Below are 18,848 nucleotides of genomic sequence, written 5' to 3' on the forward strand. Positions count from 1 at the left end.
AGATGCTCAAATATAGGGTCTATGACGATTTGGCACCGGGACAACTGGACGCCACGGAATTCGAAAATAAATAGACGTTATGTATTTGTAGGTACTTTAAAAAAATATATTTAATATTATTATTTATATTTAAATGATTATATTAAGATTTAATAGTTGGTGAGAATGTAAATATGCAGACGTAAATAATGATTTAATCGTGCATATGTTGAAGTTCCAACGAAAAAAGAGTTTTTTATTTTATATAAAGCCTTAGGCATGGTAATTCTCAATCCGCAATAACTAATACATTATGTTAAGAGTAAAATGAATTAAAACTACTAAGTAGTAGACAGAAACTGATTAAAATACCTCGTCTACGTTCTGTATACGTGTCTACGACAGTGCGGCGTCCAATTGTCCGGAGTCCAGTTGTCCCATTCCCCAAATATATTATCAGCCATGTACGCAACAAACATTATATAGTAATATAAAATTAATTGCGTTTTTTTGGAAGCAATGCACCGCGGTGCACCGGTTTCGGAGCACTGCTCTAGCTAGAGGACAACCTTTATTTTGGGTTATTTTATTATTATGAATTGCATTATAATTCAAACTATTTAATGTACCTACTTATATAAATTCAATTTTAGAACGCATGAAATAGTTGCGTGAATTAATGAACGACAAACTATTTTCAGGAACGACAAGACGTTATAATACTGTATTACGATTTGGTTACATGTAAATTGTAAGTAAAACATTTCACCGTGGCACAGTTCGCCGTGAGATTTCTTATCGGAAAGAGATGACCGTTTACTATACGGTCTCCAATTTTATTGGATTCAATATGAACATTAATTCAGTTTGCATAGCTGATTTTGGCAAAATTCATGAATTCAAGAATGAAAACCTAACCTAACAAATAATCCAGTATATCGGCTATTTTCAAAACTTGTTTGCTGCTGGCTTCTTGTAAAGTGTTAACCGACAAGAACCGTGTTTTATTTAGACATGAATTCTATGTCAGTACTATACGACCCAAAGAGGTTGGACGGTATTTTATATACGGCTATATATTTCCGATACAACATTTCACGATGAAGTGTGATACGGCGTACTGCATACGTACATGTTTCCGGAAACGTTACGTTTGAGCAGTGGCGGAACTAAATTGCGCAATACCCCGCAGCGGGAGGGGGGCTAAGAACAACACACCCCTTTTTAAGGAAAATACATTTTTGTAATTATTATATTATATTTTTTTTGTGTGGTATACTTCTGGATACATTGTATAATCAGTCATTTGAATGTTTGGGGCAAATCAAATAAGTACATTATTGTTTTCCAATGAGTATTCAATTCCTCATTAGGTACCTACGATTAAACAATAACCAATTTAATTAAAAATAACGCATTATTTGGTATATACCTAATGAAAATATTTTCCGTGTTCATAGATTTGTTTACGTAAGTATGTAAAATAAAACTATCCGGTAATTAAGTTCTTGTACAGAATTTTGTACGTATGCAGTTAACCATATCACAGTTCATCGTGAGTTGTCGTATCGGAAATAGGTGACCGTATAGTATTGAGATCAAACTCATATATAAATAACACACTTAAAAATATGTAATAAAAACCACCGGAATAAAAGAGAAGTACATAAGACAATAGGTATGTAAGTAAATTAGAAACGCAGTCATAACGTATATATTATGTATATAAAATTCTAGCAAGTGCTCGTGATATCTGATAATACTGACAGCATTATTATTAGATAGTTGATACCAATCAGTATCAAATTGATGTTCTTATTGAATTTAATAAAATTGGAGCATTGCTGTCTGCAATGCTCGACGGACAACGTGTATTTTTTTAACTCACTGATATACGGTCATCTCTTAACGGTAAGATAGTTCTCGATGATATGTAAAACATACAATTTACATTTATAACCATTTTAGTTGGGCAAACACTTATTTTTGCGGGGGGATATACAATTTGAAGTTCAGATAATATATTTTTTCTGAAACATATTATTGTGAAAAACGCATACGTACACATATTGTAACTATTAGGATTAGTTGTGTTGGTGTATAAACGCTTGGCTCCAAAATGAAAAATGGTTTCAACTAGAAGTTGCAGAAAATATCAACAATGGAAAGTGACGTAGAATGCGAGAAGTTCTCAGTTACTTTCTGTATCACAAATAATAGTAACAGGGCCACAATTACGTAACATTACCAAACATCGGATGTCCGATGTTACGGCTTCCGCCTTTTCTCTTTTTGAAGCATGCGTGCCCGTTTTATTTTAATACTAAAAGATAACTTTACTTTTCTATTCCGTGCATTTGCCCCGCCCTCTTTTTAGATATTGTGTCACTTATTTATTTTTTCCAGAAAATATGGTCACCGTAGGTCACTTACCGATATGATTGATTGTTGATGGCATATTTTGAGCACTGTATTTTTTATTCTGACTGTAAACTAAATGCTTAACACAATGTGTAATGAAACAAAGAGGTACACGGGTATCATGAATCAGTCGAAAAATACAAATTTGAAAAACTTAAACTGAAACCTGCACGGTCCCTCGTGACACAAAATTCTAAATGCAACGTCTCTTAGCTAATTCGGCACCAGTTATTAATTATGATTGTTTGAACAATAAATTAGTAAACAATGTTATCGAAATTATAAATATTTTCAGCTATCATTACCAACCTACTTATTACATGTAAATTAATAATCAATCGGTTCGCCGAAATATTGTTACGTAGGTAAATAATAGAAAGCACCTACAGTTTTCATTTATCTTCACCAGTGCTTCCCAAAGTGAATGATAACTCCCCTGAGGGGCGCTGGAGCGATCCAGGGAGCCGGTTGTAGCCTCAGAAACAATTAAGGAGCGTTGAATAGGTTATTAGAGTAACCGGACGAAGAAACAGAACGGTGACAAAACAGAACGGCCAGTGGAAAAATAAAACATTAATTTTTCTCGTATCTATTTTTTTTCTTTTATTTTGTTAACTGTCAATTCACGGTGGAACTGCATTGTATTGTTGTTTTAATTTAATAAAACGCATTTTTTTGTAGTACTTATTCCACTTTTAATCAATAGATTAGGACCGGTTTTGTCCGCCTCATAGTTTTTTGAGTTGAAAATGTCCCTCTGAGGCGGACGAAACCGGTCCTAATCTATTGATTAAAAGTGGAATAAGTACTACATAAAAAATTCGTTTTATTAAATTAAAACAACAATCGTATCTATTTATTAATTAAATACTTATAAGCCTTCTTTGCATGTTGTAACAATCTCTGCATGTTGGCCATTCGGCGTAAAAACCTCAATTTATCTGCTTGATTTTGATAATCATGCAGAACTCCACAGAATTATTAAACTCATTATTTCGTTGAACCCCAAGCATTTTGAACATATTAGATTGATTATTAAAACGAGATTATACCTAGCTTGCGGCAACACCGAGTTGAGTCCCATTTAATTGAGGCTTCCCAGCGATTAGGAATGCAGAAATTATATAATTTGATTTTTTACGGCGTATTGAAAACCTGTGTTATTAAAAATCTACACAATATAATATAGAGATACGACAATTTCAATATTAAATGTTATATTTTTCCTGAAATGTCACCGTTCTGTTTTTTCGTGTTCTGTTTATCGCTGTTATGTTTTGTCACCGCTCTGTGTCTTCATGTTCTGTTTATTCATGAGCATCTATTATATACACAAGACTGCTATCGGCAGCAATCGAGAGTAGTTTTTCATATGTTTGTATCGAAGTATTAGCCGTCCAAACAGTCAAAACTGTCTATCTCGCTCTAAAATTTAGCACACCCAAGAGAGGTGCTGTTAAAACATAGCACTTATTATAGTAACTAACTAACAACTAACTTATTGTAATTATTACAGTAACATGAACAAGTTTCGATACTAAGTATTTTTTTATACTGGTAGTAAGTATACTTAGTCTTCAAAGTCGAGCAGTTTTCCCACCTCTAGTGTACTTCGACACGAGAAAAGTAGAAGTAGGTAGTTCTTGCTCTGGAAAAGTTCGCTCACTTGCCTACTAGCTCCTACCCTCTACCCTCTAGATTCCTATCAATAATTTAAATCGAGACCGTTTTTAGCTCTTCCTACCAAAATCTTCAGTTTTCTTCTAAAATCGTGTCTACAGCTTTATAATGACTGGGTTTTGGGGTCCAGAGCCTTATTATGACCCATGGGTCGCGGCAAGGCCGGCAGTTACTACTCAAACTACTAAAACAGATACGGACTTAATCACAAAAAATAAACCACTAATATTATTGTTTGTCATCGCTGTCATCTTCAATAATAATCGAATACGGAAGAGATACATTGGTATTTCTACTAGGTGCCTAAGTGAGAAGGTAAGTAGTTGGAATTTATGGTTTTTATTTTACTTTTTACCGAGCCTCGGGCCTCCATGTTGCCACTGTAATGAATGCATAAATAAAATTGTTAGTTATTAATAATGTCCTGTCATATATTTCAACGATTTCTTTTATGAAAACATTAGTTTGATTTCATCGGTTTTAGAACGAGTTCGGTCCTGAAGAGAATGTGTATAAAAACGACATAGTTTTTAAAAACTTTGAATAAATCATAATTTTATAAAATTGCCAAACCTACGAAGATTCAGAGGACGAGTAATATTGCAATTTCAAAAAAACTTCATTTGGATATTTAATTAAGTACCTATGTGCAATGACGTCCTATGTGATTGAATGTATCGCAAATATTATGATTGATAACAATTGCACAAATGGATGGATAATTTCGTTTTTATTTTAATGTAATTGATTGCATGGACTATATAGTGGAACAACTTTTAACATTGAAATTACTCAGATTGAGATCTCTTCTACTGCGCACGAATTGCATCGGGTAAATTTAAATATTGTTACCGTTATTATATCCGACTGCTCTTACACGAACCCTGTTCCATTTCTCGCTCTGGATTGCTCTAACTAGGTACGTCATATGTTTTGCTATCACAACTATTTGCTGCAGTTTTTATTGCATCAATTAAAATAGAAAATAACACCGTGTCGACAATATTTACAATATTATAAAAAATAAAGATTTAAGTACTTAAGTACTTAATTAAACCATTATTCTGCATGCCCGAAGGCCGAAGTATTACCAAAGCATGAAGTGTTAGTTTTTTCCGATGTTGTTACGATTGCGTAAGGCAGCAAAAAATGGTTGTTTATTATCTGGTGTTTCTCCATGTGACTAGTGGGTCTCTAAAATAGCAATCTCTGGTAGTGCGCAATGGTTTACTTTTTATAAAAAGAAGACAGATTAGGTGTACGAGTAAATGGCTGAAACGTCTAACTAAATGTTCCTTGATTTATTTACTCTATTTCTCAAATTCACTTCACGGATGTTACTTGAATTGTACATACATATGTGGATTTTTCAATTTATGTTAAAACAATTTACAAATCTAAACGATTTTCATTTATAAAATTTCATAGAATCTATATTGTCTTTAGTGTTCACATAATATATTATATGAGATTGCTGTTTCTGATAGTAAAGACTTAATGAATGGGTTAGCGAGGTTTAAAAAAAGTAAATCATGGTTTATGGCCTTTCCTCTTCATAAATCTAATTAGTCAGCCAAATATGAAACTGTTGTAAAAAGTATGGTGGAATCATTTTGTTAAAAGTGCGAAGCATTTTTTTTTCCCAATATTTCTCATTTTTATTAATATATGTGAAAAAATAAAATGAATTGGCAACACATGGGTAATAAATCAAACTTCATAAACTCAGTTTATTTCTAATTTTTAGTTATTAAAAGTATTTTTTTCTGTTTTTTTCGTTTTCATTTTTTTCCCATAAAAATTAATAAAAAAAATCAATCCCAAAAGTTTCGGGATTGTGTTTACCAATCCCGGGATTCATAGGTATCGAAAACAGTTCGGGATCCCGGGATTAGAATCCCTAACCTTGACCCTGCCGAAGGTTGATTCGATTTTTTTGTTTAGAAAAATCGAAGTTTTTAAGTATTATATTTTTTTCCATAAACCTACCTATTTTGTGTTGTGGAATATTATTTATAATTTAGACACTCACAGGGATCACAATAAAACGTATTACATATTTTTCTGCCACCTTCCTATTTAAATAAAATGATATGTTTGCAGAGACATCTCTCGGTCATCCAATAGAAAAGAATTGACAGTTCGCTGTCTGCGCTGTCGGCTGTCATGCGAAAACGTAAACATAATAATATTATTTTGATAGCGATAGGTTTATAAATTATTCAGAACATTTAGCGAAAAAAGTTTTGCACTTCGGACCCCGTCATAAGTAATATACCTATTATCAGTTAGTTCAAGATCCAGGTGAATAGCAGAACTGCTGTTTAGTGACAAGTATATTTTTTTTTAAATCCCAGTTATTTGATCTGTGATCTAAGATTAAAAATGTCTTCAGAGGACGTTGAAATTAACGGGGATACGATTCTAGCAGAATCCTTGAAAGCTCAGGTATGGTGACATTATTTCTTAATCTAATTTACTAATTTTATGAACTAATCAAACTTAAATGAAACAAGAAAATAAAACTATCATTACCATAATCCTAATCTGTCTTCAAAACGCAGCTATTTAATCTTTCCTATGTCAGTGCTGAATTTATTTCCTGTCAATTCAAATCATTGCTTTGTGTCCCTAACCTTTTTCTTTTTTTCAAGAGTTTTAAATTTATCATTCTATATAATCGATTGGTATTCTTATCAACACTGTTTTCCCAACATGAGATTACCTATCAACGTTATAATATGAGAAAATAAAATTAGTAAATTCTCCAAGAAAATAACTACTTAACTATTTTTATATTACAAAAAATACTATTATATTTCTATTCTGAATAAAATATAAACCTTTGCAGTCATGGGTCATGAACTCATATTATGAGTATTATAGCTATGAATACTACCTAGCTGATAGGTTAACATTTCCATATTCTATTTTAAGTAGGTACTTACCTATTGTACTTAATGTTATACAGGCGGACCTCGACTTTCGCACAATTCGCTATTTCGCACATTTCAAAAAAATCGTTTTTTTAAAACGTCGCGCTGGCCGTGGGGTTAAGATATCCTTTTCTCGCTCGCTCACAAGCAAGTGCATTTCTTGCGTCACTTGCATCCTGCTCGCACCCGTCACTTTGCTTGTGAGCTAGCTAGGATAGGTTTAGTCTTGCGCAGGAGCGCGTGCGGGCGTTGTCGTGTTGTGCGTTTTGCTAATTTTCTTCATTTGAAATATTTCACCCTAAAAATTTATAAACATGAGTGAGAAACGGAAAAACTGCAGTGTTGATACGAACAAAAAGAAATCAAGGACATATAAACTTCACATGACGTTCTGATTGCGGTGAATCTTTTGCTTCAATCGGACGTTTGTATGATACAAATAGGTCTACTACGATATGTTCAATTTTGAAAAATAAAAATGAACTTAAGGAATACGTTCAAAATTGTGGAAATATATTATCTTTAAAGGTTATTTCCAAAAGACACGGCATAGTTATGGATGAAATGGAAAAATATTTGTCATCATGGATCGACGACCAACATCAAAAAGATGTCCCTCTGAATATTTCAATTATTCAAGCGAAGGCTCTTAGTTTGTACAAAGATTGGAAGGCTAGAAAAAGAAGATTCTAACACGATTTTTCAAGCAAGTAACGGTTGGTTTATATTAAATTCACTGGAGAATCGACTGATGCGGATAAAGATGCTGCAAAAGAATTTATTTCCTCATTATCCAAAATTATTGAAGATGGAGAATATTCCTCTAGCCAAATATTTAATGTAGATGACACAGGTTTATTTTGGAAAAAATGCCTAGTCGTACATTCTTATCTAAGGAAGAATCAGTTGCCCCTGGGCATAAACCTTCTAAAAACCGATTGACATTGCTTCTTGGTGGAAACTTGGCTGGTGATTTAAAATTGATGCCAATGTTAATTTATCAACCAGAAAATCCCAGAGCATTGAAAGGGAAGGATAAAGAACTGCTTCCAGTAATCAAATAAAAAAGCCTGGGTTTACTGCGTTAATATTAAAAGATTGGTTCACTTTACATTTCGTGCCAGCAGTTAAGCAATATTGTAAAGTTAATGATTTACCATTTAAAATATTTTATTTAAAATAAGAAAAAGAAGAGTGGCAAACAGTTAACTCTTGATAACTTTTTAATGGAAACACCCGCATACCCCACTTAAACATGTCTCTTAAACATCTTATATTTACTTGATAAATACATATTTCAAAATACACACAATTTAATTTTTTTTTACTTCCCTCTACTTTCGAACATTCAACATTCGCACACCTTTTCAGGAACCAATTATGTGCGAAAGTCGAGGTCCTCCTGTATTATGTAAAATGCAGTTACGTCCCGTGGGGGTAGGCAGATTGAGCATCGTTTGGAGGCGGCAGTTATCCGAAGGGCGGCAAATCTAGGAGAATCATTATTTATATATAGAAATAGCTACCTTAACTTAATAATAACGGAAATATCTTTCCATTTAAAAGTTCTTGGTGAACAGCAATAACACGTTATTATATTTACAAATAATATTTGAATTATGTTTAGGTAGGTACATACTTACATAATTTAAAATTTAACCAAATATGTTTGCTAGTTACTCGCGAGTTTTGGAAGTTGTCAGGCGTATTTTTAAATGTAGGTACCTATCTGAAATCATTGTCAATTGAAGCAGATATGGCATTTAAATTAGACTAATACCCTATCCATCCAAAATTTTCGAATGCGATTTTACGCCAGATGGCGTGCGAAACGTATAATTGCGTTCATGGAGATTTTGTATATAAGCATCTCGTCGAATCCGAACACAGAATGCCCCTCTACCATAAGTTTAGCGAACCGATTGCAAAATTTGCCAGAGTCGATATTTGAGTGGGGAGTTTGGGAGTACCATTTAAAAAAAAAAAAAATATTTTGGTTAGGTACATGTTCAAACACGCGCGTTAACATCATTTTACTCCCTACTTCAATTATAGTTTGTCAATTTATGGCTACGGCCGTATGTTGTAGCTTAACCACCGGGGAATGCCAAAAGAAATGGCGTATTTCAAAAAAACACTACCTTATTCTTAGGTCAATAATTATTATAAAGCAATCATTATTCGTAGGATGTTTATCACACTTGAATGGTCAAAAACATAGCTTATAATTAGTATCTTTAGAATTATCTTCAAATGTGTTAATCTTGCCCATTTTTTGAATAATAAAATGCCTAATTCTTGTCAAATTTGGGATCACAGAGATTATCAATATAATTTTTTATCGTAAATATTTCACTATAATAATGTCGATATAAATTATACTGATGGTTTTATAAATGCGTTTAAAAATTAATAAATGTAAAAAATCTTAACACCACTGCACATTTATGTACTGAAATATGACTATATTCTAAAACATCAGAGCGAGGTATAAAAGAATACTATTTTATGTAATAAAAATACTTTATGCAGTCATCAAATGTTTAAAATAAATATAACGGATAATGCTTCAAAATTATATAAATAGATTATCTACAACGTTTAAGGTATGTCCAGGATCATGCTTTGAAAATAGAAAAAAAGCTCCATTTTGACCCACGCTGAGCACGTCCGTCCTTAAGGGTGGAGTGTAAAAATATAATGTGATTAATACTACTATACGAAAGATTTCTTGGCTACTTTGAGATCCATAACTGTGAGCGTTGTATAATTATTGCCAGTACTAAATATATTATTCCAAATTTCAGGGAATAGAATATGTATTTGGGATTATTGGACATCCGGTTATAGAACTGTCGCTGGCAATGCAAGCAGCAGGACTCAAATATATTGGAATGAGAAATGAACAAGCAGCCTGCTATGCTGCCCAAGCCATTGGGTATTTAACAGGTTGGTACTTAATTACTAAAAAAATACATTTTTACCACGTTTTTCTTAGCTTGTATTCTTGTTTGTCCGGTGGTTGTTTATCCAGTACAAATCTTGCGATCGATTTTAACTAACTTCCCGACTAGCTAGACATTTGAAACTTTTAGAATATATCAGAACACGAATCCAATGTATTCTTTTAATACTTTTAGCCATCTTTAAATAGAATTGAATTCATTTTCAGTTAATTCTGTTTTGTGTGAAAAGTTATTTCGAAAGAAATCCGTAATCCAATCCACTATTATTGGTTGCTAAGAAGGTGGTCCTAGCAACTAAATTATTAATATATACGTCAAATCAAAATGACATTTCAGTATTCTATATTTGTTTGTTGCAAAATACCAAAAAAATGATTTGGTGACAATTGCCTTATTTGTCCTAAATTATTAATACATAGAATTGTCAAGTATATATGATTCAATAGAAAATTTAAAAACGTGGTATATAAAAAGTTCTTTTTATCTTGTAATTAAATTATTTAATAATTCGTTTGTTATGTTAGTTAATTATGTGTTTTAATAATATTGTTTACTTGATATTGTATTAATCCACAGTCGAACTTGGTTATTACGAGGAAGATGGGACTGACTGAATTTGCTCGTTATATCAGAGAATAGGTATTTTTAAATGACGGGTCACATAACACAAAAAGTCGCAATTCAAACAATAATATACAATTAGAATATTTTCCCGAAACAAGCATGGCATTCATAAACTACAAAAGAAGTTATTTATTGTAATGAACGCTGGTAGGTACCTACTTACTTCACAAACCTTGGATTTTTTTTTCAACCATATGAGTGGATAGTTTTTCAATTTTGTCGGCGAAAACACCAATTTGGTAGGTACCTACTTAGACACTTAACTAGTGTCATAAACGTAATCTGAACCCAGCGGCATCCTGTCCGGTCAGATTTTATTGCTTAGGGTCAAAACGATCAACACATTAACAGTTTTAAGAAAAAAATTTACGATATTTTAGCTCGGTATATCCGATAAGGAGCTTGTTATAAAAGTGAATAAATGTATGGAGAAAATCTTAAACTAAAATGTCATCGAATGTTTCCTCGTTACGTCCGAGATCTCGCTATATCCGTGATCGTAATAACCGAGCTCGACTGTATTAGTTATTCTTAATCCTTAAAATCTGCAATCCTACTGTAAAAAATATTTTAGCATGCTACAATTTTGATAGCAAAATGAAAAATAACCAAGTACAATATATTTTTCTGAAATACTATAATTTACATACCTTATTAAGATTATATTATAATAACTCAACATAAAAAAGATTGTAAAACAGTCATGTACTCTTCTTCAACTATCCATAGAATTTGAAGATTTGTCTAGAAGTGTGATACACCCCTGTTACAGGCGGGCTTCTCCCGGTGTAAAATAATCATTTAGTAGCTATAAGTCGAAACGTAACCCTGACCTCTAGAAACGGCTTCATAAAACATGTAATCTGATTCCTTGCTCAACCACGTAAGTATTTTTTATTCATAAGTAAAGGCCTTCGTCCGGTGTGTGAAAATCACATATTGGGCGGAGGTGTAATTAAGATGAATTTAATTTAATTTAAAAAGTTTAAATGATGATGGATGAGAGAGATAATTTTAAGACTAAATATAAGTATTCATATATAATAAATTTTGCCGCACTTGCCGGCAACGTTAAAATCTCCATGCGCCCGTACCCACGCCGTCCAGCAAAAAGGACTCGTGATTGGCCAAATTTTATCGCGTGAAGCTTATGATTTGACGAATCACGAGGACCACCCCGGCGCAGGTGCGTGGAGATTTTAACGTTGCCGCCATGCGCGGCAAAATTTATTATATTTGAATACTCATATTTAGTCTTAAAATTATCTCTTTCATCCATCATCAGCATCGGACGAAGGCCTTTACTCATGAATAAAAAAAATAAAATTACGTAGTTGAGCAAGGAATCAGATTAGATGTTTTATGAAGCCGTTTCTAGAGGTCAGGGTTACGTTTCGACTTATGACTTCTAAATGATTATTTTACACCGGGAGAAGCCCGCCTGTAACAGGGGTGTATCAATTGGTTATTGGAAAAGTTTGATTGTAAAGGTTTAACACTTTTTTTTTTAGAAAGTCATTAAATATTTAAACAAAACAGCCGTAGCCAACGTGCAATTAATTACATATATAGATGAAATAGCAATTTTATAACGTTAAATAAATTTAACAGAAACATATTTTTGAGAAAAGGATACAGCATTGCCAGCATATATCCAGAAAAAAAGCACTGCCTCTAATGAAATTATTGGGATCAGATAATAATTGGTCTCATACAACACCATCATGCAATGTTTATTTCAAAACTATATATTTCATTACTAGGAAAGCCCGGTGTGTGCTTGGTTGTATCTGGGCCTGGTCTTCTTCACTGCATTGGAGGTATGGCCAACGCGCAAATCAATTGCTGGCCACTTGTTGTCATTGGTGGTTCTACTCCGCAGGATCATGAAGCAATTGGTGGCTTCCAAGAATGTCCACAGGTATATTATTTCAACAATTTACAGCTGCACCACGCAAACTCCTACTTTACGACACTCACATCTAATATCGCCCGAAAACTTGAGGGATGGCGAAATTTCATGAGTTTTACAAAATCACCTGAATGGGGGGGCCAACCGGTAATCTGAGCCTGGCGATCGAACTGTAGGCCAATACTGCTTGTCTATGTGAGTAGCAGATTTATCCACCAAAGATATGTATATGGCCGCCATTACGTGTCGATTGGCAGGTTCAACCTGCTACTCAACCTCGCCGTGTATGCCCGGGTTATGAAGCCGAGATATAACTAAAAGTATCTTCAATAGTAGTAAAATGTGGCCTCTCAAATAATAGTAAGTTGTCTTAGGGGCCGTCCACATATTATGACATCACACTCTAGGGTGGGCCTGATATGTGATAATTGTGACCAAGGGGGATGGCGAGTCAGATAAAATGTGACATCACAAAGTAAACAAAAATATAAAAGGATCTGAAAACACAATATGTATTGGGGATCGGGGATTTAAGGATAAATATTATTATATAAAAAAACATTTTTTTTTTTTTAATGGGGGGTGACTTCATATGTGGATGGCCCCTTATGGAAATTGAATGTTAATGTTCTCATCAGGTGGAAGCTTCCCGACTCTATTGCAAATATAGTGCCCGACCACCGAGTGCTCTCTTGATTCCTCAGCATGTGGAAAAAGCTGTCAGGTTAGCTTCTTATGGCCGACCTGGTGCTTGTTATTTGGATTTCCCCGGAACACTATTAAAAGTAAGGAGTGATTTCATCTCACAATAATTGAATGAAATATCTTCTATAAAATTTATTAATCACCAAAGATATGTATTTTTTTATATTCCTAGAGTGTTATTAAGACTTCTTCTCTTCTACCAACTTACACGGCTCCACCACTCGAACGATGTCTGCCAGCGCCTACTTTGGTGAAAGATGCAGCCAAATTGCTCCTGAGTGCCAAACGTCCATTAGTTATTGTAGGCAAAGGAGCTGCTTTTGGGAGGGCGGAACATGCTGTCAGAAAATTGATAGAATCTACCGATCTTCCATTCTTACCAACCCCAATGGGTATGAATGCAAAACTAAACATTATTTAATTATTAGATTAATTACCTGTGTTGCAAGTTTTAAAATTGTTGGTACACTTATGAAAACAATCTTTGAAAAAACGCTTATTGAAATAAAATAAAAAAAGACATTCTCCTGTTTAATAAACTATTGTGTGTGTGACAATATATATTTTTTATAGGGAAAGGTGTAGTGCCAGATAATGCGCCACAATGTGTAGCGCCAGCCAGGACAACAGCATTATTGAAAGCCGACGTAATTCTTCTCTTGGGCGCAAGACTCAATTGGATCTTGCATTTTGGAAGGCCGCCGAGGTTTTCAGGCGATGTCAAAGTCATCCAAGTAAATAATCTTACCTTTCCAAACCACAAGTTTAATGAATATCCTGTTTTGGCAACATTATATTGTTGAAAATACAGTATTTTGAAATCTTAGAACATACTTGATAAGAAAAAACTGAGTTGGATTTGAGAACACATTTTACACTATCCGGGTGAGTTCTTTTAACCATTTAACCCATTGGAGATAATCGGCGCCATTTTACGCCGCTGTTGACTAAGTGATTCTAGACCAATAAGTGTCAATTTGGCGCCGCTTGTCCTTGGTAAAAATGTTTTATTTTTGATTTGAAATTTAAAAAGATAAGTTTAAATTGAAGTCTTTCAATACCTACACAAGTTTTGAAAAAATATTAAAATTAATCATATAATATAAAACTTGTAGCAGTTTTCGTAAACTCTTGTTAAATTTACTACAAAACTTAACTAACCAAACTACTTTTCTGTCTGTCTCCAATGGGTTAAGCTACCAATCCAAATGTTCTTCCTGTGAATAATAATTATTAATTACTAAACTATCTGTGTTTCAAATTTAAATCAATGTAACAACGTTAATCTACGAAAGTGGGAGCGTAGAGCATAGATATGTGTGAAAGAGCGAGGGGATTTTTAGTTCCGCATATCGGCAAAAAGACATACATAGCCGTGATATAATGGCCACTCTATATCTTGGTTTATAGATGGCTTAAGGAGTACCTAATCCAGTTTAGTTTTGATATTCTTTTACTTATTAAATAATGTGTGATGGTAAAAAATTATGTGTGAGCTTTTCAAAATAATCTATTTTCAATAGAAAAAATAGAAGATTAAATAAGAAATAAATAACCTCTTCGGCCCTGAATAATGAAGTCATGCAAACGTTTTTCCCATTGATAGGTAGATATCTGTCCAGAAGAATTGAATAATAGCATACTGTGCCAGGTAGCTGTCCACTCTGAAATTTTACCATTCGTAACACAACTGACAGACGAACTGAATGCTTCCAAGCTCAAATTGGATACTAAAACAAACCCATGGTGGATAACACTCAAAGAAAAAGAAGCTGCAAACAGACGCTTTGTTCAGGTAAGCCGTAAGGAAATAATTAATATTAATTATTTTGTTGGCATCAATAAATCTAACCGTGCTTGTAATAATTATTGTTTTATTTTAGGAACAATCTTCCCTTATAACTCCTCCATTGAATTATTATGCCGTGTTCAATAAGATTCAGAGTTTAATACCGAAGGACTGTATCATAGTTAGCGAGGGTGCCAATACAATGGATATTGGGAGGAGCATGCTTTTAAATATTCTTCCTCGGCACAGATTGGACGCAGGAACTTTTGGAACCATGGGAGTAAGACATGTTTATTAAATGCTACTACTTCACCCTGTCATAAAGAATATAATTTATGTAGAATTTTCATAAAATAATTACATAGGCTGGCATTACAGACCATTCAGATCCATAGCTCACTGCACAACGATCCTCCAGGCTCTCTATCCTGACATCTCTCTCTCTAACATGTTCTTTGCTCAAAAATACCAAAAATCTTCTATAACTATTGATAATATTCATTAATTACAATAAAACTAACAAAAAAAAAATATTTCCCGTCAAATATTTTGTCTCTAAAACGACAAGAACGCGCCAAGCGACCGATGTAAATGACAGATCAATTCAAACTGATGCACAGTGACAGGTCGCCCTGTGCTGAAGCTAGAAATGAATCAAAGCCACGATGCGCATGTTTTTTAGATCGGTTCAAACTAAACTGGCAGCTCAACGCGCCTGTTGCGTTGCGAGCATACCGGTCATGTACGTGTTAATCACATTCAGCCTATCTGTGTCTGTCTTATTATCCACCCATTGCAAAGTAATAATTAATGACTACACAACAGTACTCTCACTGATGCTAACTTATAATGCTCGTACAATTAGTTGGTTTAATCAATTAATGTTTATGCTCATATATTTTATTATGTTGGTGTTCCTCCCCATTAAGTATTAAGGTTGACTTTCTATAGATTATGGAATTGAAATGTATTAATATAAATTTTAATCCAGGTATTTACTATTTTCTGTTATCCTGAAGGTCGGACCCGGTTTCGCCACAGCCGCTGCATTTTGGTGCAAGGATAACGCTCCCAACAAAAGGGTTGTTTGTGTCGAAGGCGATTCTGCATTTGGTTTCTCAGGTACCTATCGAATATAATCTAATAATTATAAGTAGCTGAGGACGGCACCACATTTTGTGGCTCAAAAACCTATATGATCGGTATGAGTGCAGCTCTTCTCAAACTGTTCCTGGTAGCTGACAATAAGGCTAAAATCGCTGTGATGGTGGCCAACTTCTGATAGGAGAATGCACATGACTGTCTCCAAGTTTCATTGTATCTGGTGACTATGCCATCTCAATTTTGGCTTTTATCATTTCTGCATAAGAACTTTGTACTGTGCACACCCAGATTGTTTTTAGCACATATGCAATGTAAAATTACAGGAAAATTGCCAAAGCAGCATTTATTATAACCTTTTATTGAGTTAATTTGATCATTTTTATATACCTACACTTGAAATTATTGCAGGAATGGAGATTGAAACAATGTTCAGATATCGTCTGCCTGTAATTATAATAATTGTGAACAACAATGGCATCTATGGAGGATTTGATAAGGAGACATTTAAGGAAATTCAGGAATCCGGAGATATTGCCAAAGTGTAAGTTGATAAGACAAAATTTAAGAAAAATTACTATCATTCAAAACATTACAAACGAGATTGTGATTTGTTGGATAAATACAATGAATTTTGATTTTTTTAACCTTGTTCTGTGATGTAACGCTACATATACAAGTTAATTATTTTGTACCTCATCTTCTTCATCATATTTTAGCTATTCCTACAATCATTGACAAAACAATTAATAACGAATACAATAAAATCTATTTAATCGTTGACAATACCGGCATTTTTAGAAGTCAGTTTCTTGCTGAAAAAGTGGCTCAATTTATTGACAAGTGGGCTATAAACTGTTAAAGTTACTATACTGCCAATCTTTGTATAGCCAAAAATGCATTGTATGCGTCAAGAGTAAATTTAAAAATGTGTGACTGATACCTATTTGTTTTATTTTTTATGTATAATGCGTTAGAATATTTTGCAATAGCCTCGGTTCAGACACGGCTGAGTCAATTTGTACTAGCTTCTATATATTCACTCACACTTGTCCATGGCGGAGCTAGTACAAATTGACTCCGCACGGTCCAATCCGCGCGGAATCCACCGTGTCTGAACCGAGGCTTAATTAAAAATTGGGAACATGCAGAGTCCATTTGCTAATTTGATAACTGATTGAAAGATTATGCAGTAATTGGTATTTATATATAGTTTAAAATTTTAATCAAACTATTAAGTAATCGGAGTATTTTTATATACTTTTAAAAGAATAAATGTCGGTGACAATAATTTTCTTGAAAATTGCAATCGAACATATTAGTTAAGAAGTTGTGTTGATTTAGAGAGTACTATATTTTTGCACAAAACACTGAGTATGTATTAAATTTGTATATACAAGGATGTGAAAATAGTTCATTTTTGTGATTTATTACAGTACTCCACCACAATCCTTGACAGCTGAAACACATTATGAAAAAATGATGGAGATGTTTGGAGAAAAGGGCCATTTGGCAACGACCATTGATGAGTTAGAAACTGCTGTGATCCAGAGCTTAAAAATTAACGACAGACCGAACATTATCAATGTGATGATAGATCCATCTGCTGACAGAAAGCCACAAAACTTCAACTGGCTTACTGAATCTAAATTATAAACTATATATTTGTAGTATTGGTGAAAATTTTATAAATAATATTTTTGGAAATTTTAAAGAAAGGTTGCTTTGGTATAGGTACAAAATAATATATTTTTACATTAATTTTAATGAAAGAAACGTTAACCATTGTTATAATCTGTTGTAATTTTTTAACATTTTAAATAAACAAAGTTTTATTACGAAATATTCTTATTATTATAATTGACATCACAATATAATATTTTATTTGCAAGGGCTGTTTCCACAATTAGTTTTTTCACTTATAAATACCAAAAAAAATCATGCGACTTGTACAGTTTCAGCTTTTAAAAAAAAATGTGTATATGTCAGTGGCGAGGGGTGGAAATAGTGCACACTAAACTTTGTCAGTCATACTTATTTGTTTTCATTGAAGTTAGAATACAATTTACAGATGGTGCTGGTCAGTTTTTAAAATTCAATTAAGCCCTGCCTAACCAAACCATAATAGTTTAGGTCTGTTATGGGCGATCTTACAAAAATGGTATACACTTTTTCAGTCATACTTATTTGTTTTCGTTGAATTAAGAATACATATTACCAGAAGGGAGGTAGGCTGTTAAGATCCAACATAAATAATGCACACTACAATTTATCAGTCAAACATATTTGTTTTCTTTGAACTAAGACTACAATGTGTATAATAGTGTTTGTTAGTTTTTAAAATTCAATTAAACCTGCCTAATCCGAGCCATAGTAAATAAAAGTAAAAAATATTCATTTATCTATAAAATATCCAAAATTATAATAATATAATTAAATTATAATAAGTATAATTTTAGGTATTTACCCATAGTTAATATGGTAACTATTATGATTTGGTTAGGCAAAGTTTGATTGAATTTAAAAACTAACTAGCACCATCTGCAAATTGTATTCTTAGTTCAATGATGTATGATCGTATGACTGACAAAGTTTGGTATTATGTACTATTTATATCAGATCTTAACAGCCTACCTCCATCCTTCGCCATTCATGTGACAATATGAGTCACCCATGAAACCCGACAGGACTTAAACTCCTGAGTCAAATGCGCAAAAAGATAAATACCGCAAAAA

The 18,848-nt window shown here is 33.3% G+C and overlaps 1 protein-coding gene across 1 annotated transcript; it reads left to right on the top strand.

Annotated features, from left to right (window-relative positions):
- The first annotated feature begins 6,243 nt into the window (after window positions 1-6,243).
- On the top strand, window positions 6,244-17,956 carry Hacl (2-hydroxyacyl-CoA lyase). The gene is made up of 11 exons (XM_085953436.1): window positions 6,244-6,528; window positions 9,824-9,965; window positions 12,370-12,527; window positions 13,157-13,303; window positions 13,396-13,615; window positions 13,797-13,957; window positions 14,830-15,018; window positions 15,107-15,292; window positions 16,032-16,134; window positions 16,525-16,657; window positions 17,550-17,956. The coding sequence occupies exons 1-11, from the start codon at window positions 6,466-6,468 to the stop codon at window positions 17,767-17,769; spliced, it is 1,722 nt and encodes a 573-aa protein (XP_085809562.1). The 5' UTR covers window positions 6,244-6,465; the 3' UTR covers window positions 17,770-17,956.
- Window positions 17,957-18,848: the final 892 nt, after the last annotated feature.

Source organism: Rhyacophila brunnea, unplaced genomic scaffold (genome assembly GCF_057557595.1).
Source record: "Rhyacophila brunnea isolate RB1 unplaced genomic scaffold, BYU_Rbru_1.0 scaffold_3, whole genome shotgun sequence".
In the NCBI taxonomy this organism is placed as follows: Eukaryota; Metazoa; Arthropoda; class Insecta; order Trichoptera; family Rhyacophilidae; genus Rhyacophila; species Rhyacophila brunnea.